Source organism: Poecilia reticulata, linkage group LG2, assembly GCF_000633615.1.
Source record: "Poecilia reticulata strain Guanapo linkage group LG2, Guppy_female_1.0+MT, whole genome shotgun sequence".
In the NCBI taxonomy this organism is placed as follows: domain Eukaryota; kingdom Metazoa; phylum Chordata; class Actinopteri; order Cyprinodontiformes; family Poeciliidae; genus Poecilia; species Poecilia reticulata.
The window spans coordinates 27,725,098-27,751,588 of record NC_024332.1 but is presented as its reverse complement, the minus strand read 5'-3'; the positions used below and the strand labels follow the sequence as shown (position 1 = coordinate 27,751,588).

Below are 26,491 nucleotides of genomic sequence, written 5' to 3'. Positions count from 1 at the left end.
TGTGTGTGTGTGTGTGTGTGTGTGTGTGTGTGTGTGTGAACATAGCATACTAATTGCATGAAAAATTTACAGCAAGGGAATTAGAAGAGATGCCACAGTTTAGAGATTTCAGTGCTTGAGTTCAAAAGGATTATTAGTAACCTCGGAGGTTTTAGCACACATGGGTTTGAACTTCAGATGGGGCCAAACTAGCAACTGACTTTGCTTTCAATCTTCATGCAAAGTTAGATAAAATGTCTCCTGACAAAAGCTTTCTGGCAAATGTACAGCCATTAAATGGGCAGCTGTTTTTGATTACTGGCAGGAAAGGATAAAAAGTGTACATAAAATACCAGAAGATGGATAATGACCATTTAACATTATTCATACTCTAAAGATGCTTAAGATGTGTTTACTTTCATTAAAATGGCATCATTTTCTCAGAATACTTGAATTTTCTGCATGCAAAGCAACCAAGTGACTATAAGTCTCCCATCTTTACACAAAAGCCTCATGGTACAGTCCGATCCAATTAGTATGCCCAGTTCCCATGTAATTACCCTGGATATCGCAAGATGATTGCCGAATTTCACGCAGGATAAACATGTGAAGACACAAAACTATAGGAAAGCCAATTAAAGTGATAGATATCATCACAGATGCAACAGAAGGTTTACTGCAAGGGAAATGGGGGAAATGTAGCCTTTAATAAACATTTACTTCCTTTGCCATAGCACTGCTGCCTAATTGCTGCTTTAGACATCCAGCGATTTCCAGTTAATTTATTCCTGGCAGTCACACTGTAGGTCATGCTTCTCATGGACATGGTGCCAAGTAAGGGTAGCTTCCTTTAGCTCTACCTTTAATAAACATTGCTAAAAAATGTGAACTCCAAATTAAGGTTGTCTTGAACTATATTACAATAAATTCTCAACGAGTTAAGAGGAAATGTCTTCAGAGTTAAAGAGGAAAATAATGTAATGGCAACAGTTGCAGTCTCTTAAGTGTTTTGTTTAAAGTAAGTTGCCACAGCGTACCTGTCCTTTCTGACGCAGATCAATGCTTTGTCTCCAAGGTGACAAGATATCTGAATTGTAGCCATAGATACTAACATTCATCACCTTTGGTATGACATTGTATTCACATTCTACTGGTCATAATAATGACTTATTTCAGATAACCATAACCAGAACAAAAAAAGGGCATCGACTGCAAGAATGACAAATAGCAATACCGTCACTGCATCGGTCATAAAACACTTGTGACAAAACTGAAACATCAGCGCTCCAGCAGTAGTTCAGGTTCAACCTTTAACATAATCAAAGGGAAACATGGCTGCCTTTTGGAGTGTCTACTTCGTCCCTGGGTGGCCACTGGTAGCACGCTGTGAGGTGAATGATAAGTATTTCCGTCAGCCTGGTGGTAGCCTATTCCCTGCCAGGTCATCACAATGACTCCCCGTCATATAGCTGCTCTGACGCTGTGTTATTGAGCTAAAGCCCTCCAGCTGTTTGGTGCTATATTTCAAGTAGTTGAGCCATGGGATCTGGAGTGAAGTCACAGAGAGGGGTTGTGTGGAAGATTGTCGGTGTGTACGTGTGCGCGTAATAGATGTTTTGACTGCCATGTCAAAGGTAATTGAGTCATAGGTAAGAAAGAGTGAAGTTGCCAGCTGTCAGTCTCTTGTAAACCAAATCCATCAGAATGCAGCACAGCCTATAATTCAAAGAGACAAGTATGGGTATGTGTGTGTGTGTGTATGTGTGTGTGTGTGTGTGTGTGTGTGTGTGTGTGTGTGTGGATACATGTTGCACTATACAGTNGTGTGTGTGTGTGTGTGTGTGTGTGTGTGTGTGTGTGTGTGCGTGTGTGTGTGTGGATACATGTTGCACTATACAGTTTACTGGATTTATATGAATAAAAAAAAATGTTCCTTAATGCGCAAGGCCACTGGCTACAAAATGATGCCATAGCTCAATAGCAGATTTTTGTATTTAACTTCTAATCTAAATAGCAAATATGTTTGCATTCCATAATGGCAAAGTAAGGTTATATCCTATTTTACCCCTGTCCCTCACTTTTAGCTCTTAATCCTGTTTCCAAGGTAAGTCATTCTAATTGCAACTGTGATGTAGAGGCAAAGCAAACAGGAAAGGAATATACTATCTATTAAAATTAAAGTTAAATAAAAAAAATAAAATAAAAAAAAAAAAATATATATATATATATATATATATATATATATCTTTTTTTAAAGAATTAGAAGAAATGTGGGAGCACAATCTGCAAATATTTTCTAGGTTAACACGTTTTTAATAGTGTGTAGTTTTTAAACTCACCAGGTACTTTTTTAGGTGTCCATGTTCCGGTGCTTGTTAACTCCATTGGGGAATCAGCCAATCACAGCGACATGTCAAAAAGACAACTTGGTGAAGCTTAAATCCAAGCATCTGAAAGGGAAAGAAATGGTATTAATGTGACTTTTGAATGCAGCATGGTTGTTGGTGCCAGATTGGCAGATCTGACTACTTGGACAAACAGCTGATCTGGAATTTTCACACTCAGATATCTCTTGAATTTATAGGGAATGAAAAAAAGGAAAACAAAGAGAAAACGCCCAGTGAGCAGCAGCTGTGTGGACAAAAGTGCCCAGTTGATGGCAAAGATTAGAGCGGAATAGACAGAAACTAGTTCAGTGGTAATTCACCACTTGTTACAAACAAGGTATTTGGAATAACATCTGATAGCATCACACTTAATGTCCATCTCCTTCTGACCACAGTGGATTTCTTGCCTACTTCCAGCCGTGGCCACTAACAATTCTGTGCAATCACTGTCCAGATAAGACAGTCTGGACAGCCCTTTTCCTCTTTGGCCTGTAGAATATGGCACCCATGATTTTTTTCTTTTTTTTTCTTTTTTGAAATGTGGTCTTGTCAGACCACAGGACACTTTTCCATTTTGTGTCAGTCGATCTTAGATGAACTTGGGCCCAGAGAAGCCAACAGCATTTCTGGGTGTTGTTGATACATGTCTTTCATTTCACATTGAGGAGTTCTGACTTGCACTTGTAGCTGTAACAATGTTCACTGACAATGGTGACATTGCAGTGACTCCCGAGGGATCGAAAGTCAGGGCATTCAATGTTGATTTTTGGCCTTGTCGCTTACTTGCAAAGATTTCTCCAGATTCTCTGAATATTTTGATGGTAATATGGACTGGAGACAATGAAATCCCTAAAATTATTTAAAATTGGACATTGGGAAATATTGTTTTTAAACTTTTGGACTATTTGCTCACACGGTTGTTCACAAAGTTACAAAACTTACCCCATCCTCCACAAAACATATTGCAGGCATCAAATTCAAAATAAATTTGATGAGCTAGAAATTGTAAAAAGGTCACCAGTCAGTGTTGTTACTCCATATATAGTATATAATCCACTGCGTCATATGTGTGGATTACACTTCAAGAAATATCTGAAAATGATGCATATCTCACTTGCAGTTAGTGACTCATAGGTTGCTTTCACGTGTTTACAGTTCCCCTCCCTAGATGTGAATGCACAAACTAGAAGCTTCAAAATGATAACGACATATAACGTTTGTTGTAATTTTGGCAGATGGGGCTGTATGGCCTATCCATGGTTACAATGTTGTCCGTGTCACTGTAGAATTAAATCAAGAAAACTTGGCTGATTAGCCAACAGCTGTGCTAATTTATGAAATCAGTCTGACTACTTCAAGGTGACACATTGTGTTAAGATGTAAATCACAACAAAACCAAGGAGCAACCTAAGTGGAAAAAACTTCAATAAACCTGCCTTGGCTGTTTTTGTCATATTTGTGCAAACACAGCGTACTCTTCAGACAAGAATACAACAGAATAGATTTACTTTTAATTGTGTCTGCAGCAACATGTAAAGGGAAACACACGAAATATAGACAATTGGAAAAGTAATGTCAACTGAAACGTGAAAAATGTGCAGCACTGACAAAATGTAAGTGGAAAACTATACAAGCAGGAATAAATTAAATGGATGAGTATCATAAACAAACTATGCAGGTATAATTATAACTATGTATGAAAATGATCTGTGAAAGATCTGTACAAAGAATTAGAACACACACAATGTGGAAATATACAATCAAAAGGAATCGAAACATGGACGGACGGATGGACAGACAGAGATAGAAATATTCGAAATCCATATTCTCTCCAAGAGCGACATCTGGTGGATAAAGAATGAGAAGTACAGACGACTTCTACACATTTTGTTAATTGCATACTTTTATTTCTTCAACATTTTTCTGAACTCCACCATTTAATATTGTGTTATATGAGTTTTTGTCAAGGTTGTCATCTGCCATAACGCTAAGTATGCATTTCTGTAAACCGAGCACATATTTTTCGGAACTCCTTTACGGACTGAGTTTCATACACGGAACTGAATATGGGTTGCGCCAGTAATGCTAACCTGTGTAGCTATCTCTACCGGTAGAGGTGTCATTCAGTTGTCTTTCTGCGTTAATTATAAACTTGTGAACCTATCTAAAGCTGAATGACAGTTACTACGCCGTCTTTGTGTCGTTATTTTGTAATCAATCCATCCAGCTGAGACGCTAAAAATGAGAGAAGGGTGAGTAGCTGGCTACTTAGTCCACCCTTTGATGACAGCTAGGTAGCTAGCTTCAAAAGCTACATCCAGCCGTGCTAACAGCCAGTGGCTGCCAAAGATAGCTTAGTGGTTAGCATTCTTGGCACTCAGCTAACTCGTCTGCATTTATGGTTATATTTCTGATGGGGTTTAGTTCACGTTTACTGGGAGTGTCTTCTTTAACGATGTGGGAGTTCCTTGTGAAAGACCAGAAACACGACTTACAATGAGTTAGTTTGACGTTATGTGCATAGCGGCACAGCTACCTCTGAAGACATCCAACCGCAGTATGCCTTCATCACGGTTTCCCAGGTTAACAGTAGCTTGTACCATTTCTTCATTGTGGGTGGGGCTCAGTCATTTTTCGTTCTTGTATTGTTCTTATGTCTCAGAATGCTGATGTTATATTTTGTCAAAATGGCCGAGTTTTAAGTTGCTTAAATGCCACATTTTTTATTTTAAAAATATCTCATACAGGGACTCTCCCTGTAATAGATAAGGGAATGTAGATTGGTCTGTAAAATTTTCCAATTCAATAAGCATCATATTCATTTTATCATCACACTATTTATTGTATGTAATGTTTGTTTCTATTTTATGGATTGACAAACATTTAAACATATTACACCAAGACAGATGTAGATTAATACATTAGTCCTCTATGTTTGTGACAGAATAATACAAAATGTGCCCTTTGGTTTTTCTTGTTTGTTTTTTATGACTCCCTGATTTTATTTTTAGTTGCCTGTTTCTTTCATATTTGATTAAATTTAAGTTTGATAAGCATCCAAGTTTATTTTTTGAGGTTATTAATTTGACCTAATTTCTAGATGTGTGCCGATTGATCGGTCACCGATCATAATCGGGCTGATTTTTTGTGAAAAAGTGCATGATCGGTGATCATTGGCTCTTGTTGCCAATTCTCAGCAAACGGAGTCTAATCTCCCTATTCTCAGCAGGAAGCTGAGGTTGCCTACTCATCACAGAGCTGCCAACTCTCTGTTGACTGGATATGTATAAAAGCAATAGATCAAGATCAAGAAGGTTTACTGAACAATTGTAAATGTTCCCGTTTCAGGGATAGAGGAGTCAATAGGTCAGTCAATGTAAATAAGCTGCTATTCAAACAAAATACATAGAATTAGAAAGATAAATCTTGATTAGGGAGAAAGTAGCTGAAAACCCTATTTATTGATATATTAGAGGTGTGCCGATTGATCGGCCACTGATCATAATCGGCCGATTTCCGTGAAAAAGTGTATGATCGGTGATCGCCGATCACGGTCTCTTGTTGCCGATCAACCGATCACCTGCATCTCATTTCGCAACCTGCCTGTGCAGCTGGTCTCCTCTTTCCTTCACACTGCGCAAACGCGCAGCAACAAATCCTAAGCGATGTTGAACTATAACGCACTGAGTGACTGGGGAAGTTTGCATGTTGCGGCGGAAAATTGAAGCACGTGGGTTGAAGCACGTCAAAATGCATCAACACAACGAAGCTAATACGACATAAAAGCAATGCCATACTTGACAGAGTTTGGCTACATCGAGGCTCACTGCAGTAAAAAAGACATATAGGATCAGATGGCAGGTAAAGCAGCGCACAGCTACAAACACTCACCCGGATTATTGACATGACGGTCAGAAAGCTAAACAAATAACCCGCAAAATTATTTAAGTCTTCCAGCTGCGATGTAAGATGCTGGTTCTGCTCTCGCTGTTGAACCGCTGCTACGCGCTGCAGGTAGTAATATTTCACAGACGGAGCGTCGCTTCTGCTCCACCTGGTAGTGACTCTCACACCGAACTTCTGCTTAAAGCTGCAGCATCTAACTTAAAAACATACATTTTAAATGCGTATTAAAACTTTCGCTGTCCTAACATGAGACAGTTAATCTCTAAAAAAAAATAATCGATCGATCTCCCTGCTCTGCATAATTACTCCGCTCAGTCAGAAACAGCCACTCAGAACTAGCAGTAATCAGCTAGCCGCCATGCTATCAGGAAGTTTTTATTCAGTAACTCTGGATTGTTTATTGTAATGGATCCTGTATTTGCCTTTGAATGCTAAGTTTTATACTTGAATTTTTTTGGCAATGTTGAGAGGTTTTATTTTGGCTCTTTGCATTATTTAGCCTTTTCAGAGCCTTCATATGTTATCAGTCTGTTAAAGATAGTATTACCGATAGCAGTACAATTTGCACAATGCCTGTTTTGTTTAGTTTTCTTCTTGGAAAAAGTAATTAAAAACAAGTTTTTGTCTAAATTAAGGTGGATTCATGGTTCCTTTTTCTACATAAAATAACCGGTAGTGTTTATGATTAAAAAAAAATAAAAAATTATGTGATCGGTATCAGTGATCGGCCCTCATGGGTGATCGGTATCGATATCGGCAGGAAAAAACCTGATCGGCACATATCTACTAATTTCTCATGCATGTTGTTTTGGGCTGCGCAACATCATGTGCAATGACAATATTGATTATGGGTAACTCACATTTTATGTTTTCCTGTCTCTTTTCTTCACAATATCCAGATACTGTTTGTGATATGGCACATCATGCAGCTCTTATTTTATTCTTTTTAGATTTAAAGTTTTAAAGGTGTTCTCTAAGGTTTAGAATTTTTGAGTGTGATTCTGACATTAAAATTACATTTAATATTTTGGAAAAACATTACATAAGTAGCTTTATGTGTTTCTTTTCGAATTTATCTTACCAGAAATAATAAAGCATATTCATTGCCATGCCTACTACTTTGCATGCAATATTTTTTTGAAAGACAAATTGTGTGTTTTTTGCATTTTTGGCCTTTACAGATTTCAACAATGGTTTTTGCCTCTTCTGATTCTCATGGACTTTTTCTATCTGCAGATTGTGTATTTTCTGACCCAGCTCGTGTGCAGCCATGGAGAAGCCCTGGAGACTGTGGGGGGCGATGGAGCGGTGCAGCCTGACTCTAGTATCCTGGTCCTGGGGTGCCTGCCGAGTTTCACTTTTGGCTCTCATCCTCACTTTCCACCTGTATGGAGGTTTCTTCCTCCTCGCTCTCATTCTTGCATCTGTAGCCGGCATCCTCTACAAATTTCAGGATGTTCTTCTCTACTTTCCCGACCAACCTTCCTCCTCTCGCCTGTATGTTCCCATGCCAGCAGGAATCCTGCATGAGAATGTGTATATTCGCACCAAGGACGGCGTGAAGCTCAACCTTATCCTCCTACGTTACACAGGAGGAGATTCTGCTTCTGGCGTCACATCCAACAATCAGAGCAGCCCCACTTCCTCTGCTCCTCCTACAATCCTTTATTTCCATGGCAATGCAGGTAATATTGGTCACAGAGTGCCAAACGCACTTCTAATGCTGATCAATCTGAAAGCAAATGTGGTGCTGGTGGATTACCGTGGCTATGGAAAAAGCGAGGGAGAGCCATGTGAAGATGGGCTGTACCTGGATGCCGAAGCAACCTTGGACTATGTCATGACACGCCCTGACCTGGACAAAACAAAAGTGGTACTCTTTGGTCGCTCATTAGGAGGCGCTGTAGCTGTGCGTCTTGCGTCAGTAAACCCTCACCGCATAGCGGCCATCATAGTTGAAAACACCTTTCTCAGCATCCCTCACATGGCTGCAACTCTCTTCTCGTTCTTGCCAATGCGCCTGCTGCCCTTCTGGTGCTATAAGAATCAGTTCCTGTCCTACAGACAGGTGGCGCTGTGCCGCATGCCTTCGCTGTTTGTGTCGGGTCTGTCGGACCAACTCATCCCACCGGTTATGATGAAACAACTGTACGAGCTGTCCCTTGCACGGACTAAGCGGCTGGCCATCTTTCCAGAGGGCACGCACAACGACACATGGCAGTGTCAGGGCTACTTTGATGCTTTGGAGCAGTTCATGAAAGACCTGCTGAAGAGCCACGCCCACGAGGAGAGTGCTCAGGCCTCAGCCAGCGTCACCATCATATGACAGAGGGTTAGGGGGTGAAGAGCTGATTTAAGAAACTTCATTGGTTTTTGGAGTGAATGTACATTTTATGCTTTTGTTTTGTTTTTTTTATTTCACTCTTTCTACTTTTCTGTAAATTTGATATGCTAAAAATATTTTCACTATTTCAAGGGTTGAGGAGATTGTAATATCTCCCTGGGTTTTCTTGTGCTTCAAATATGAATGGATGTGTCTATGACCTTTCTATGAATGGAGCCAGAGCGTAGTTGCTAACATCACAAGATGTGCTGAAACCACAGAAGAATCTAATAGTGTGTTTTTTTGAAATTACCAGAAATCATCTGATCTAGTTTTAAAAGAAGTTTGACCGTAAAAGGCCCTGTGGCGTTCGTGTGAAAATTGATCAAGATACAATTGACACATCCGTGTCTAATTTTGTAAATTAGAGTGGTGTGTAGAGGTATTCTGTAAATATATTTGTTAATACACAGAACTTTTCAGCTCAGATTTAACCAAATCTTTTTGTGTGGGTTCTTATATTTTACAAGGAATACATTGAGGAATATAACGATGTGTCCCCATCCCCCCTTAGTGTCATGTACATGCAACAGCTTGGCATTTCACAACGTTCTCACAATAAATATTTATATGCACCTTCAAATTTGGCTTTCCACMTTAACATAAAGAGAAGCTGCTGCATATTTATCAACAGCTCACACCGAAGAAATGGTGGGAAATATAAGGTGACTCGCTGAGAGCCTATTTCCTGCCAAACTACTTCTTTGTTAGAGATAGGAAGGTGCTGCTTTCTCAAGAATTAGACACTTTCAAAATACAGATGCATCTGAATGAGCTGGCACCCTCTCAAAAAGTATGGTTATTTCTTAAATTTAAATGAAAAAAGTAATACTCATGTATACCATTGGTCAGTAATTATTTTAAAGGTGTTTATGTTAATTTAGATGCTTAAGGCTTACACATAATTTAAACTTTAAAATTGACATTCTTTACATAATAAAAAGGTTACAGCAGGTTCAATTAAAAAAAAGCTAGTAATCTGCATCTCCATGAAACCTGTCAGCAAAAGGAAGCATACAGTGCTCTAAAAGTTCCAGTTAGACATCATAAAACACTATGAACAAAACTCAGCAGATGACATGGGCCCGTAAACCTTCAACAACTGTTGAAACTTCACACTGAACCGCTCCCAACTTGGATTCTGTATCTTTCCAAACTCCATCCTGACTGATTATTTTGAAATGAAATGCAAAATTAGCTTCTTTTTTTCTGCGGGAAAAGGTCTTTCCCATTCATCAGAAAACCAGGCCCCTCTGTTTTCACCTCAGCCCAGGTAAGGTGCTTCTGGTGTTAACTGGTTTAGAAGTGACTTAACACAACCAATGAAACACTTGTAACACAGGTCTTGGATACATCTGTGTGGTACCTCTGGGGACCCTGACTTGAGAGGCAGTCCTCACTTTCTGAACATTTTTTCCTTCCTCTCAACTATTAGTTTATATTCTCTTATGCGTATAAACTAACTTTGAAAAGCTTTCTTTGTTAATGACCCTTTGTGGCCTACCAGAAATGGGTCAAAACTGTACTGGACTACAGTCAACTCAGCAGTCATCCCTATATTTCATGTAACTTATGTGTTTAAGCTGCATACGAGCAATAAAGAGCTTGTATGCAGCTTAACGTATTTCTGAGATTTAAATCTGGGGTTTTAATTGTTCTAAGCCATAATGATTCAATGATATCACTCAGTTTTAATTAATCTATAAAAGAGTTCAACTTTAAGTTGAATTACTGAAATAAATTAATTTCCTGAAAATATTCAAATGTACCAAGATTCACTCATACAACTAGCCAACAGAGGAACTCTCAAAATGAGTTTGTCATTACTAAGCAGCTAACATTGATAATGCTTGGTGCAAAGAGGCAATTCAGAGAAAATTGGTTGCTATGGTAATCAGCTTGGCTCACGTGGAGAATCTATTTGCGATGATTCAGGACAAAATTTCCGCATTTTATTTCCAAGCTGTGGTAATGTGAATAAATGAGTCATTGATAATAAGCAGGAAAGAAACGACCTGTTAAGTAACAAGAAAACATTGTAGATTATTGGTGAACTGCAACAAATCCTAAGAACTAGATTTTTGTGAACTCCAAAGCCACATGTTCGTTTCAGTTTGTCCTACATGTTTTATGCACCGGCCAGTTCAACTGGGGATTTTCAGTAATTGGTCAGCGCTTGTTCCTTCCCCTTTAAAACATACAATGTATGCTGGTGTGTGTGTTGCATTACAGTAGGGGGGGGGCGATATGTTAGCCCCTTAAGCACTGGGAATAAAGTGAGCATTTTTAGTCTAATGTGATTATTTATGAGCTATTATCCTTTGCATTTTAATTGTTAATTGAAGGATCCTGTCTCCCTGTGCTTCTATAGCAAAACATCTTTTCTCTCTTAGGGAGGGCTTTTAATGAGCTAATTAACCTTTCCTGCATGTCTTCCACAGGATGGGGCTAAAACCTGAAGATTAAAATCCTATTATCCACTCTTGCTTTCTGAATGCAGCACACTGCACAGCAGTGGTTTGAAAGCCATTTGAATATATTCAGTAGGTCTCAGCCATATTAGATAAAAAAAAAAAATATTGATAGCAGTGAAAAGACCCAACTGCTGTCTGTCAATGTAACTACAACTTGACATGGTCTGCGGCCACTATGAATGTAAGTGTGGTCTTTAGCTAAAATGCATCGTAAAACAGATTGTGTAATGATCGTCCTTCCTCCGACTTCTGTGACTTCTTACCACTGGTTGCACTAAACAGTTTCAGACAATTTTTGTATGATATTAAATCCATATGCTGATTTTGTGCAATCTAAATTTAGCTGTGTGAACATAAACTTATTTTTCCTCCACCAGGTTTGTTTCAGATATCTGCTGATTGTTAAATATCTTCATCCATGAAGATATTTGCCTTTCACCCAATTGTTTCACATTCTAGTTTAAAACTATTTTATGAGTATAACACTTAATTGAGATTGTCACAAAATATGGGTTTCTTTAACACAAAGTATAAAATAAAATTGAATGTCTCTTGATTTTTTTTCTCTTAGAAAAATGTTAGGTGTGCAAAGCTACTTTGAGTGATATTTTTCTATGTTCTTAGAGCGATTGCTGTTGGAAAAGTTGACATGATTTGAGATTTTAAGAGTTAATGTTGCAAGCTGGCATGTGTTTACATTTCGTCTTGGCAAGCTTCTTGAATGAACATGCACAGTGCTGAAATACTTTGTGTACACGCACCTTGATTTTAAACCATGACTTCACTTTAAAGAACCATTGATGAGACATGTGAATGAGCTGTTTTTATCATTGGAACAAAGCAGTCGCTTTGACTGACTTTCCATTTCAGAGTTATGTATCTTTTCTATTTCTTTCAACTTCTTTTGTAAGCACACATTTTCACTTTCTATTTTCTGTATTGTAACATGCAATAAATTGATACAGTAAAATAGTGTTTTGATTCACGTTTGTTTATTTCTTCAGGGATTGTCATAAATTTGGCTATATTTATTGTACTAACAGCCCCAACCAGCTTTTTTGTCTAAGCAGAAGAAAAACTTTCCTAAAGCATAATGCTGCCACCACCATGTGTTACTATGGGGGTTATACTTGATGTTGACCTATCAGAATATCCTAATAAAATACTTTGTAAAAACTTTAAATGATATGAATGATTTCACATCGCACTAGAGCATTTTTCTGCCACCATTACTTTATGTTCTGTCATGAACAGCATGAAGACCAAAAGGTTCAAATATATTTTAAAGACAAGAAAATACCAGGGTACTGTCTACATTGCATAAAACCCTTTAGTACAACTCTTTAGTTTGCTACAGGCCTTTAGTTTTGTTGTGGCAAGACTAGGGTTGACAACCGTCCCGTAAAATATAGTACCGTCCCACATTAAACCGATGCGGGACGCGATTTGTTCCGTAATCTACGGATGTATATGTGTATTAATAAAGAAATGGTCCCCGAGTACTTTATATAGTAGGCTGCCCCAGTCATTGTTTTACTCACGGTGTTGGTGTTGCGATATTGTGCCCAACTGCTTTCTGGGTAACACACGCTGCCGCTGCAACCCCTTCTCCCCCTGCTTTACACATACAGAGACTGGTCCCTTATTTTAATTTCTGAAAGGTGGCAAGACTATTTAATAATGTTGTGTATTCGTTTATATGTAGTCTTTCTTTTTCTCGCAGTACTTCTCCGTCAGCCAAAAGCTTCAGTCGTGGGTGGACATCTTCACGGCATTCTGTCTCGAGGCTAACTAGTTGCTAACTCTTGTAGCTAGCAAGCTTTGCGTCTATCATGGGTAAGTGTAAATGTATCGCCAGTTTGTTTCGCCATTGGTTCACTTCTGCTGCCAACTCGCATGAGGCTACGTGTATTCTGAGCAGAAAGAAAAACTGCTGACAGAAAGCTTTATGTAGTGTGAGAAGCACAAAGCTGCTTCTAAGAGCCACAAACAAACCCCATCAATTTTATGTTTTTCATCAGAAGAAAATATGCTGGGTTATGTTGCCTTATTTGGAAATGGATCCATCTGTATGCTTTCTTGATGCTAACAGGAATGCAGTCCAGTAGTCTACCTTCATTTCAAATCTTCAGCAATAAATGGCATATTTGACTATGTGAACTAGTCAATATGACCAATACTGTGAACCATATCTATATCTATATCTATTCATATATATATAACAAACATAAAAAAAACACTTTTAAGTCTTGGAAAATGATGTCTAATTTTGTTTACTGTTTTATTTTGCTGAAATAATCAAGGAGATCACTTGGAAATAAAAGTTACCATTTCAGTTTTAATACAAGTATCCAACAATATCCTCACATTTATGTAAACTGCTAAATCCGTGTGACCTTCATAGGCATTCAGTTTTGCACCTTTACCTGAAGAGATCCAACCTTTTTTGTTCTTTTACAGATGAAAACTGAAACCTGAACTCATCTAACCACAAAAGACATGAATGTTCTCTTTTGTCTCTTTTAGATGACATCATGCTCAAGGTATCTTAGGGTATATCTGTGTAGCAATAAAAACTGACTTCCGCATTGCATTGTCCAGTTTGAAACAGTTTTTAAAGCACTCCCAAACTATAGTGGCTGTTTTGTTGATGCTGTTTTATGACCAACATGTAAGTCTGACAACTGATGAAGTTTCTCACCTAATATTCTAAAAAACATTTTCACCCCTTGTTGCATTATTAACTAGGGCTGTATAAATAAATCGATTCGGCGATATATATCGATATTTTCCGCCCTCGGAAAGAATTTTCATCCGCGAGTATCGATCCGTTAAACCATAGGGGTCCATAGCCTTATAGCTCTTTTAGCTTTTTAACGTCTAGTTTCTTACGGCGTAAGACTCCCTCAGTCTCACTTTCAACTTGAGCTTAAAGTGCACATTATAAACTACACACCAGTTTTTAAATTGTGTTAATAGGCTAAGTATAACCGGAGTTGTGCTAAACTTAGTAAACCCTATTTTTCCAATTGTCAGAGAAATGTCAAAAGCGCCGCCATACCTCGGCTTTTCCGGTTTTGTGAGAGGGAATGAGCTTCCAAACATACAAAACGAAACGAAACATTAGATTCCTGTGTTTTTGGACATGTAAAATCTTAAATAAATAACGATGTGCTGTATTTTGTTGCTGAGAAACGAACTAAAGTTGCGCAAGTAACCGTGAAAGAGAAGCGGAAAGGAGTAGGGGCGCGAACGGAGCATCTGCAAAAGCAGTGAGATCACGAAATTAATGCAAATTTCGACTGGTAGCAGTCACTTCATAATTAGTTTTTAGCTTGGCGGTTTCTGTCCTGTATATAAAGAATTACCTGAAGAATGAACATGGGTTGATAACATCCGAAGCGGGCGCGCAGCGGCGCTGTGTTTTGAGCAGGAATCCGCGGCGCAGTGAGGATTTCCATGATAACAATGGCTGATCGATCATTGTTATTAGCAACAGACAAAGAGTATCAGAGGCTGAGAGAACGATGAGATCCTGGCAGTCTGAGAGGCAGCTACTCAGAGATCCAAGCAAGGGAGTAGCCGCGCTGCGTAGCTGCAGGGAGTCGATCACTACGGGGTGAGGCGGAGCCACGACTTTAGCAGTTAGAAGAAAGCAGCTTACAGCCACGGCTAACTCTGGGAACCAAGGTGGAAACGCCTTTTTCCCCATAGTCCAAAAGACTGCATTTGTGACTGCATTTTTACTCCAAAATGCAGCCACAGTGTCCAAAAGAAAAAACATAAGTGCAATCATTTGCATATTGAGAGTCTACAGATGCTGATAATCTCCCCACTCTGCTCCTGGATTACCGTTTAAACTTTTGAGTTTTATGTCAAATCCACATGAATTAAATGACAGAAACCAATTCTCTCACTACATCTTTGATTCATTTTATCCAGCTGCAGAATGTTAGACTGTCCAATCATAGTCGGGTATTGTGTAATTGGTGCTTTTAATCAGTTTTCAGTTGACTAAATTCAAGTCTATGGAACACAAAATGTCACTAAAATCACTCTGTCCTTCTAAAATCTTTCATAAAATTGTAAAAATGCACTGAATTGTATTGAATTGTATCATATTGAACCGTTCAACAAATATTGTGATACATATCGTATCGTGACCAGAATATGGTATATCGTATCGTGAAATTATTGGATCACTACACCCCTATTATTAACCCAAATGTCAATGTATTTTATTGAGATTTTACGTGAGAGAAACACAAAGATATAAAGTTGAAGGAAATGATATATGGTTTCTAATTATCTTAAGCAAAAAGTATGGTGTGTATTACTGTTCAATCATTTAAAAGAAAAATCTAGTGCAAATAGTGACCTTCAAAGGTCACTTAGATAGAAATTTGATAGTCACTGATGGGGCCATGTCAACAAAGACCTGTATACAAGTGACAAGTTTGTAAAGAGAGCCAGAAATGTGCTTTTCATGGATGGAGGAGGGTAAGACTGTTAAAATGCTGAAAAAAAGCCACAAAAATATATTTTCTGTAGCTACATTAATTTAGCTCTGTTTTGTATTGTCAAATAAAATCTGTTTTTCTCAAGTTATAGCAACCCTGAATCATTTGGAAATGTAGCTCACCACTGATCTTTGAAAAACCCTTATACATATTTCAAATAACTGAGTAGTGACTCACTAGTGGTATTTTTCAGAATGTGTTCATTCTGAAAAATACCATCCTAAGCAAAAGCATGTTTTTGCTTAAGACAAAAACATGGTTTTTTTTTATCAGTGCTTTTTTAAAATAAGCAGTTCAAAGCACCACTTTTTTACACAAAGTCATGATTTAGTGACTGTAAAGTCTTGCAGGAAATGTGGCTATACATTTTCTTATCTTAATCTGAGTCTGACTTAATTTTTCTCGTACAGCCTCTGTGCTTTTTTGCTTAGTGTCTTTCTCACAACTCAATAAATACYGTATATCAAATTGATTTATATTAAATTTAGCAAATTTAGAGGAATTTTGCAATGTTTCGGAAAGCAGAAGTGAGTCCATTGCTGCATTAAAATATATTTGTTTTTCATTTCATATACCATAACCTCAGCCACTGAAAACTGTAATAATAAAACATTTACTTTGAACTTTAATGTTGGAAACTGAAGTACAAAAAATAATAATTATAATTTTTAAGAAATAGAAGACTATTAGCGTCACTTGTCCCTACTTCACACTTTAATTCTTGGAATTAAAGTTTGTTTTGTCATGTTATGGTGCTGCTTGAAGATGAAGCAATGAAGCATTTGCACTTCCTCATTTCAGTCTGTGACAATTTTAGTCATTTATAACGTTCTCTCAAGTGTTTATTAGCTTGAAATCCTTCCATTCAGATCCCAGAGGAGCCATGTTCATGTCATCCATCCTTCCTATATGTTGCTCTGAGTTCATAGTTTGGATTGGGAACGAAAGGGATGTGTTTGGTAACGAAAGTAAAAAAAACAAAAGCTAAAGAGATCTGGCATGCTGCTGGTCAGGCAGGAAGCTGTTGGTGTGGTTTCTTCTGCGGAACAACGGAGGAGGAAGCTGATTTGCCTTTTGTTTGGCTTATTTATACTGCGTAGTCTCTCAGACTAAACAAGATTTGGCCACTGAAAGAAAACGAGAGTTAAGGAAGTCGAGACTGAACGAATCCAGCCTCAGCGCAGCTTGCAGCTCCTGAAAAAATCATAATTAGAGAAGAGAACATTCACTGTTCGTAATCTAAGTCTGTAAGAGCAGGAGTAAAAACGGTCATGCTGCTAGTGTGAACTGTCTGGGGATTCAAACTTCCCCAGCGATGGCAGTTTTAGCAGATGGGAAACACAGAACTGGACAAGTTGCGTCTGAAGGAAGGGTATCTTGGCCAGTTTTCCTGCTGACACTGGCTGCTGTCACCTCCTCTTCTCTGTCAGCTCTCTCCTTGTACCAGTTAGTGGATCTGAGAGCTGAAGTAGAGGGGCTTAAGTCAGACATCAGCCGCATGAGAGAAGAGGGGCAAAAGGTCAGCCACCGAGATCAGGTAAGTAACGGTCAGGAGGGATTTCAACTGACATTTGATTGTTGTATTTCACAGTGTTTCTAAAAATGGTAATCGTGTACATGCAGACTGAAAACATCAAAGGAAGAGAAAATATCAAAGCACTTCAGGATTTACCAGAGTCTCAACATGCTTTCAGTCGAATAAGAAGAAGAAGGACAATATCTCAACCAGAAATCTCAGGTATGACATGCAAACCCTGCAGAAACAATATCATATATATGTGCACATTTATTTTAGCACACTTCAGGAGCTAGAAGAATTGTCACCTGATCATAAAGGCAAGATTTGTATGTTTATAATTGGTTATATTCTACTAACTATATTTCTACTTCAGTTATATTTTAGAGCATTTCACAGGCTTGGCAAAGTTGTGTTGGAAATAATGAAAAGATAAGCAACAAATATATAAAAAAAATGTACATTTACCAGCTTATTTGACCCGGAAAGAGAAAAGTGTACTTTTGGTTTCAGAATTATGAAATATTTTTGACAGTCTGGACTATTTTCTGAACACAGGATTTTTCAGAAAAAAAATGTGATTTTACTAATAAACAGTTCTCATCGTTTTAGGTACAAGAACATTTTTAACTACAATTTTGTGTTGGAATAAAATGCTCACCATTTGCACAGAACATTACATACAGTAATGACCGTGGTCCTGTGCTGAACAGACAGTGGCTTTTAAGTTGTGTTGCCAAAAGTATTTGCTCATTTGTTTAATTTAATTTATGAGTTAAAACATGAATCAGCTTAATTTGTTGTGCACGAATTTGACCAGACAACGACTTCAAACCACCGGAAAGCCATTGGGATGAATCAGAGACTATGAGCCAAGTCTTCTCATCTGACATTAGTCTTTTACTACGTTTATTTTGGAAGAATGGTCAGAATTTCCCATAATCACAATTCTAAACCTTCTGGAAAACCTTCCTAGTAACAATTAAAACTGTTATAGCACATAGTGTTTACAGACCTCTTGGTAAACCTTATGGATAAGGAATTGGATTGATATTCGAAGGGAACCATGTCTTGAGTTTCAATAGCATGGAGTTCAGTTTGTTCTTGTTGTAATACAGATCCAAACATTCATTTTCAGTTGATAAAAATAGCTGTTAGCAAAAACAGCTATTTCACTCTGCCTTTAGCAGAGTGAAACCCTTTCACTCACCCCCCCCATCCTAAAGGTGCATAAGGGTTGTGGGAAACAGTGGAGTGAAGTAAAATTACAAGTTGTGTTGGTATTTGCATTAGATATACTTTCATACCATAGAATATCTCCCAACACTAACATACAAGAAGCATTTGGAGTTTCAGTGTTTTAAAGGGGATTTTGTTAAAATGAAAAATGACTTCTTGTCCACATGACTGTCAGGTTAATTGGCCTCTCCAAATTGCCCCTAGGTGTGAGTGTGTGTGTGCATGGTTGTTTGTCCTGTGTGTCTCTGTGTTGCCCTGCGACAGACTGGCGACCTGTCCAGGGTGTACCCCGCCTCTCACCCGGAATGTTAGCTGGAGATAGGCACCAGCAACCCTCCTGACCCCACTGAGGGACAAGGGTGTAAAGAAAATGGATGGATGGACGGACGTACTGACTTCTTGTCCAGACAGTAAAATATCAAGTAGTGAATTGCTTATTACATTTTTTTTCCATAACTGGAGTCCCAGAAAAAAATGCAATGGCCATCAAGTAAAAACAAGAAATGATTTTTAAATTGTTGTCTACTAGTAGCATGATTTTACTATAGTACCGTAAATGCAACACCACTAGTTGATTTCATAATTACCTATTTATTTCAGCGTAAATACCCAAAAGGTGACAGAGGACTAAAACAATTCTCCTGCATTTTATACCAGATTCTGTCTCCTGTCTGCAGCTTTTGGCAAACAACAGCAGAAAACCCTTCAAGAAAGGTACACTGTTTCCTGTTTTGCTATTATTTATATTTCCTCTATTTTGGAAATAAATATGCAGATAAATGTTCCAGATTAAAATCTACAGAAAATATGTTTGCATGTCAGTTGGTGGGTTTATTTTTTATTTTTTTATTTTTTATTTTTTTGCATCTTTTCTAACAAGTTGCTCTGTCTTTTACCAGAACTTTCCTCGGGTTCGTACACAGGTATCCCCTGGCAAACTGGGCTGAGGAGAGGCTCATCCCTGGACACAGATGGGGATCGCATTGTAGTCAACGAGCCTGGTTTCTACTTTGTCTACAGTCAGGTGGGCTCGAGTACTGCAGTTTCCTAATTTGTACACCGGGGGCTGCTGCTACTCTATTTGCAGAACCGTAGCTTTCTTTTCCTTTACACACGGTGCTTCAAAAAGGGTGTGCTCCCTCTGAGTGTATGCTGTGTTTAATTACTCATTTTGAGGAAGGGTCAGACAAATTATAACATTTTTGTTTTCCTGCCTGTTTCAGAACCTTTTCACAATGAACATAACCCATATGTTCTTTGGTTTGTGTAGGTCTACTACATGGACAGCACCTTCACAATGGGGCACGTGGTGATACGATGGAAGAGGCACGTTGTGGGAAATGAGGATCAGGATGTGCATTTGTTCCGCTGCATCCAAAGCATGAACCCCGATTTCTCTTTCAACACTTGCTACACAGGAGGTGAGCTTGTGCCATAAACTATGTCCACTAATAGCAACTCAATAAATAGATAAAGTACTGCTTCTTTAACTTAAGTTGCATTATAATTGTGATTTACTTTATGCAACCTGTCTGAAGTAGACATCTGAATCCTGCAGGTATTGTAAAGCTGGAGAAGGGAGACTACTTGGAGCTTTTGATCCCCCGATCTATGGCCAACATTTCCATGGAAGGAGACTCTACCTTTCTGGGTGCTTTTAAGCTTGCTTAAAGTGAACAGAAGATGATGGGGATAAGTGCCATGTAGTTGGAAGAGAGCAAGCAGAGCAGTTATGGTAACTTGTTGTTGAACAAAACATACAGCAGTCAGCCACTTCTGCACTGGCAGAAATGCGTATTGCATGTTTCCAGTGATGAACAGTCAGATCTAATATGAAACAGATAATATGTTGAGGCTTTTAAGATTTACAATGTTCACTTATATTGCTGTACAACTCAAAACATTCAGATGTTTTCTTTATATAACCCCACACTTAGCAAGCACAACTTGAGACTCATTTTTCAACTTTTAAGCTTTAAAAATGCTTCGTATTACTTAACATTTTAAGCAGAATTACCATGTCACAAAGCATCTTGTCTTTTTCTCTCTTTTTTTCAAATGCAGGTTTTTTTATTGTGATGCTATCATTTGAGCAAGCCTTTACATATTTAGCTGATGTAAGAAGTTTGATGTAATAAAATGCAAATGTTTGCAAATGATAATGTGGGATGAGTTTGTTATTGCATTTCTGGCCACGGGAAGCAAAGACATTGTGTGGCAGAAGAAGAGAGAGACATCAAGATAAGGTGAAGCGGCAACAGTGGAAACCAAGCTTACAAGCATATTTTTAGCTTCAAGAGAAACTGCAGGCGGATGCTGTCAGCAGTTTCAAAGAAGCCTATCAGTGACTTTGTCAAGCCAGATTTCTGGAAGAAATTATCCTGCTTAAAAGTACCAAAGGTAACAACAAAGATATAAAAATAAGAGTTTTGCGCAATGTATAGATAAGCAATCGGTGTATGCCTTTAGATGTGCTTATGGTGTTGAAGCACTGTTACCTACACGAGTGATTAGAGATGCCCTAATGCTGGAGTATTGGTACATAATGCATCCAGTTCATCAGACAAGTCGGCACTTGATGTTGGACTCTTGAGAATTAGATGAGATTTTTGAAACAATAATAGTATTTTTCTTTTGTTTTCACAGTCAGATCAATCAATGATTTAAATAATCTTTATTCTGTGTAAAACTGTTCTATTCTGTCCTCTCTTAAGTATTATGGGGGTTTTGAAATTGAGATTTTGAACAAATACCCATTTTTAAGAGCTACCTGTTTGAGGCGTGCTTGCCATTTATCTTTTCTGTTTAGTTTTCTATTGCGTATCCAAATTCCTGCTAAACAGCTTAAAAATTGGAGATGCTCCATTACCGTTTGTGTAAATGAGTGTTGTCAAGGAGATGACAGTATTTGTTAGTCATCTCCGTCAACCTAAGAACTGCCTCCTTTATTACCTCAAATTGAGAGTTTCAAACATAGACTAGAATCGCAGATATCAACAGATTCCAAATCTAATCTATCAAGTCCAGGTTTTCACCTTTTGACCAAAATCATATTAATAAGTTATTCCTGTTGACTTGGTTCTGTCTCAGGTTTCCAATGAAGCAGAGTAAATGGTAAGTTTCCCTTTTTGCTACTACTGGAAACAGCTCCGTTTCTTAAACGATGTAATGTGTAGCTGCATTTTAAATTCAATCCGATTAATTCATAAAGCCCCTTTTATTAATCAGTTCTGTAGCACACAGTGAACCAGCGAACAGGAATGATTTGTTCTTGCCTGTGTGATCATGTTAGTAGAGAAGCCGCCGCATTTTGGACGAGCTGAAGGCAAGAGAGAGCTGCTCCCTGACCCAGAAATACAGCACATTACAGTAATCAAGCCAGGAGGTGATGAAGACATTTTTCTACCCCCAGATTGATTTGTCATTTCAAATATGGAGTCAAAGAGCCTAGCTTGCACAGTGGCGCAGTTGGTAGAGCTGCTGTCTTGCAGTAAGAAGGTGCCAGGTGCGTATCTGGGGATTTTCCGCATGGAGTTTGCATGTTTTCCCTGTGCAAGCGAGGGTTCTCTCCATGTACTCCAGCTTCAGTGAAAGCATCAGCACAAACAAAATTATCGGACACCAAGCCACACACCACAGCATCATCTTGCAGAGCTGTAGTAATGCTGCATTCACCAAAGATCTTTCGTAGTTCCTAAATTTGGATAAAAACCAAACTTTTTAAACGCACAAAAAATTGGGGATTGTTTTTTTTTTTTTTTTTTTTTTATTTCCTTTATTTAACCAGGTAAACCCCATTGAGATCCAGATCTCATTTTCAAGAGAGACCTGTGCAGAAGTCTGCAGTACACAGCAACCTGGTTACAAAATAAAATTGATTAATACATATACACAAGTATAAAACAGTATAAAACAATTCATACTGTTTTATAACAAAAGAATCTCGTTGCCTGTTTTTAAGAATCACTCGAAATAAGTCCATGAAACCAATTCTGACATTTTGATTTCAGACTGGAGCTGATTCCAGGCTCCAAATATGTTTTACCATGTGAAGACATTATTCATTATTTATTTCTAATTAGCATTTGACAAAACAAAAGTGCTTTGTAACAGTTTTAWTTTTTAGCAAAACATGCATCCTACAACACACTATATTCTTCCTCTTTGTCACACACAGTAATTCTGTCCATTAATCCAAACAGTTTGACAGAGCCTTGTGGGTGGTCACTTCTTCATTTGGTCTTTTGCCTTTGTTGTCATGGCTCCTCTTGACTACACAACAAATCAAGATAGCAACTGAAGAAGGCAGACTAAAATGTGGGTTTGCGCAGACAGTGTTCAAAATGACTTAATGGATAATGGCAATTTTTAATGGAAGAGTAGATGGACATAATGAAGCTACAATATATAACGGAGAGCAGACCGGGCTATGGGAAATCAGAGGAGCTCTTTGATGGGCCTACTGCGCTGTTTACCACAGCAGGCGACAGAACAAACAGCAATTGAGAAAAAAGTGAAAGGAGGGAGGGTACGAGAGAAGAGGGGTGCGGAACTCAGATCTCTCCTACAAATGTGTAAAGCGTGATGCCGCTCTCCCTCCCTTTAGGCCAGAAATATCTTTGTGCGATGCCATGGTGACGCCTTGTGTGTTTGCGGAAGCTGATGTCACTGTGGGCTCGGCTCTCAAAAGAGAAACCAGCGTCTGACCGGAGAATCAGGAAATGAGACCAACTGTGTGTACACATGCTGGCACTGTATGTAGTTCACACGCTATACCATCATCCTTCAAGCACAAAGAACAGCTGATGCTCCAAACATCCGTGGAGAAAAAGGTCAACGTTTTGAAAAATGTAGTGAAGCAACATAGTGGACACAAGACAGCGACACTACTGTTCCAGCAGTTTCCAACTGGTATGGGGGGGAAAAGCAGCGCAAAATTGATTACAAGCAACTTTAATTATAATCTGACAAAACACAACGTAAACCACAGTCACACAAGTGCAGGACACATGACTTATTATGAAATTATGAACTTTGTGAAAGCAGAAGGCGAGGTTGCACGAACAGCTTAACGAATTACAGACACAGTGAGAATACGGAACAAGAGCGACTGCAAGGAGATAAAACAAAACAAGATGAACACTGTGTAAAACCTCAGAGGGCACAAAAATAGCATAACAAGGTCAAACAAACAAACATACACAAATAATTACATGCATACTTTTAATTTTCCCTTGTTTCCGATACTGCAGATAAAGCAAATTCAGCAGCTGTACCTTACTGCATTCTGCAGAGGGTTTAAATGTAAACTAAATGTACTGCATTAAACTGATTATTGTTGAAGAATAGGTTACTAAAAGAGCAATATCTGCTTCCTCATTCTTCACACGTTCTTCTATTTGCTGGATCATACCATGCCTTTTCTCCATCTGTGCATTACTGCCCTCCATCCTCCCTTTCTCAGTTTGGTAGCTTCAGGACAGGTCTGACTGATGAGGAGGGCCAAAGGTGATCCTGAATCCTGATTGTAGCATCCAGCTTGCTCTGCTCTTTGCAAGGAAGCGGCGCAGAAGTTCACATCCTGCAGCCACATCCACAGAAACTCACTCTGTACATATGTTCGCCTTCACCTTTTCCGCCCTCAACATCCAAAAATGTACTTCGCTTAGACAATCTCAGGGTGCTTTAATATGGAGCATGGCTATTCCATGTACATACTTACATACTTATATAGTATTTTGGGATTAGTTTGATCTACTGCCATCAGCTCAGAGTTATCTGGCTGATCCACAGCCCTGCTGCTGAACTGACTGAATAGCTGCCTGGATTTCCAGTTTAAGCGAGGATTTGGTTTATCTATAAATGAGATTTTGCAACATGTAACTGTAAAATCTAAGCTACATGCTCTGTGCTTGCTTTGTTGCAGTTTTTATACCAACTTGGTGTGACCTAACAAATCAGATTTCAATTTCAAAAACATGTCTCGAGTTTATTCCTTTTTACCATTGTTCAGCTGTATTATGTTGTTCCCTCCGAACAACATGAGATCTACTTAAATATAAGATGATCAATAATTAATGTAGCTGTGCTTCTGTGTATAAAATAATCCAGTAGGGGGACAATCTGCATAAGGAAAGAATGAAAAGAACATCATCTTTGTTCATGTTCATCTTTATCCGACAATTTTCTCAAAGACACGAGGCTTTCATACTGCAGATCAGAGGGGGGGAAACATCAAATGGATGAGTGGATAGAGATTTCTGTCCTAACCCTCCTGGCTGCAAATCTCTACTCTTCTTTATGCCTGCTTTGGAAGTCACTCACATATGCAGTCACATTTGCCTTCACACACAAACACATTTCAATAGTATTTGACGGAGTGTCCACTTTTTTTGTAAAATGCTGGGTTTATGTAACTTATGTAGCTCACCCTATAAAGGGCAAATAATCATTTTCTTCTCCACATTGATGGTGGGATGGAGCAGGAGATTTATTTAGGTGCTCTCCCAGTTACCTACTGCTGAAGAAAGAGCTAAACCTCTATTTACATCCCCATCTATTTTCTCAACCAATGTTCAGTAGCTATGGGGGAAAAAAAGAACAATATCCTTGATACAGTTGGCTATAGGTTTTCTGGACTCTGTTTTGAAGGGACTCCGGTATACGGTGGGGCCTCAGAGCCAATGATTCCCCGAATGGAGCCAGGCGAGATGGTTCAGGTATTTGATTAGAATGTCTTCTGGGGCCTCACTTTGACTCTTTTTCAGGCACTGAGAGGAGTCACTGGGGAAAAACAAGAACCTGCTAGAGGGACTATAGGTTCTTAGAAGGCCTTGAAAGGATGAGAAATKTGCCACTGGGGAGAGGGATTTCCCTCAATCTTGAGTTATCAGAAGACAGTGGATGAATGGATACAAGAACATTCACATTCCACTTTATTAGATACATCTGTTCAGCTGCTTGCTAACAGAAACAACAAATCAGCCAATCACACGACAAAAACTCTGCATTTAGGTATCTATACATGGGACTCGCTGAGTTTAAAATTGAACATCAAAATGAGGGGAAATGGATTTCAGTAACTATCCACATGTAATGGCTGTTAATGCTTAGCTTAAACTCCTCTGCTAAAAATGGGAACCTGAGGCAACAATCCATACAGAGCCACCAACATAGAACTTTTTTTTTTCACTGTCATGGCACATCCTTGTAATGGCTACCTAATAGACTAAAATATTGATAAAACGTAAAGTATAAATAAAATTAATTTTAAAAACAGCATGTTTCTCTGTTTCATCCTGTTCAGAATCATAATGTGGAGAATGAGAAGTTCAAAATGAGATACGAGAGGTGGGATAAAATGGAGTTGGTTTTTCTGCTCGTCCCAATATCCTGCAAGCTTCACTGTATTTTCTCAGAGTTTAGTTCTCCTCTACTATCCGACTACATCACACACAGGCACATAATACACATGTCATACAGTGTAAATAGTAATGTGTCACTTATTCCCACCATCTGCTTATGGGCTTTTGATAAGCACTTGTAATTAGAGATTTAAACCTCTCTCTCTCTCTCTCTTTCTATTTCTCTTTACAAACACACAAGCACAGGCACTGATGTGTAAACTCCTAAATCTCCCTCCATCGTACTCTCACTGACTCTCTCCCTTTCAACTACTCCCCCTGTCTTTCACCCAAACTCCCCACCTCCCCCCTCTTTTTCTCCTCCCTGCCTCTTAAACTCTCACTGGCTCTCTGGTGGGATGTCAGTGGAGGATTTCAAGCCTGTTGGTGTGGATGTAGGGCGAACTGGGAGTTGGTATCTCTCACGTTTGTTCTGTATCTTAGATCTCTTCAGCTGAGACCAAGCTATTTCTGGATTTTATTTCCCAGCTGGAAACAAAATAATACTTCAAATTACAGTGAAAGACTCTGAGGTATGGTGCTCATTCTCTCTGGTCTTGTTTTTTTGTTTCTTTTTGGTGTATGTCACATGAGGCCCAGAAGCACATTGTTGAGTATTTTTTTGAAATATTTAAACTTTGATAATTTATTATTTAGATGGAAGTTTCTTTGTTTTCTGTTTTT

At 38.6% G+C, this 26,491-nt stretch overlaps 3 protein-coding genes across 8 annotated transcripts in view; all 3 read left to right on the top strand.

Annotated features, from left to right (window-relative positions):
* Positions 1-12,104, top strand: part of abhd13 (abhydrolase domain containing 13) — a 26,997-nt gene extending 14,893 nt beyond the window's left edge. The window contains exons 1-2 of one of the 4 annotated variants that reach the window (XM_008401431.2): positions 4,335-4,357; positions 7,509-12,104. In XM_008401431.2, coding sequence (XP_008399653.1) covers positions 7,543-8,598 — 1,056 coding nt within the window. In that variant the 5' untranslated portion in view covers positions 4,335-4,357; positions 7,509-7,542 and the 3' untranslated portion in view covers positions 8,599-12,104. Of the gene's footprint in view, positions 1-4,334; positions 4,358-4,422; positions 4,619-4,674; positions 4,983-7,508 lie in introns of those variants that run through there. The other 3 variants (XM_008401419.2, XM_008401439.2, XM_008401448.1) reach the window with 3 other exon arrangements.
* A 617-nt stretch (positions 12,105-12,721) lies between these two features.
* tnfsf13b (TNF superfamily member 13b) lies at positions 12,722-20,560 on the top strand. Of its 3 annotated transcripts, XM_008401476.2 has the most exons (7): positions 12,722-12,965; positions 17,080-17,186; positions 17,273-17,387; positions 19,062-19,118; positions 19,304-19,428; positions 19,675-19,825; positions 19,963-20,560. In XM_008401476.2, the coding sequence occupies exons 1-7, from the start codon at positions 12,962-12,964 to the stop codon at positions 20,073-20,075; spliced, it is 672 nt and encodes a 223-aa protein (XP_008399698.1). In that variant the 5' UTR covers positions 12,722-12,961; the 3' UTR covers positions 20,076-20,560. The 3 variants fall into 3 exon arrangements, with proteins under 3 accessions (XP_008399698.1, XP_008399690.1, XP_008399683.1); XM_008401468.2 differs by lacking the exon at positions 12,722-12,965 and having other exon boundaries at positions 16,438-17,186; positions 19,328-19,428; XM_008401461.2 differs by lacking the exon at positions 12,722-12,965 and having other exon boundaries at positions 16,441-17,186.
* A 5,626-nt stretch (positions 20,561-26,186) lies between these two features.
* myo16 (myosin XVI) overlaps positions 26,187-26,491 on the top strand; it is a 111,194-nt gene continuing 110,889 nt past the window's right edge. Inside the window, exon 1 of the mRNA XM_008401520.2 lies at positions 26,187-26,340. The gene's annotated coding sequence lies outside the window, so the exon portion shown is untranslated. The remainder of the gene's footprint in view (positions 26,341-26,491) is intronic.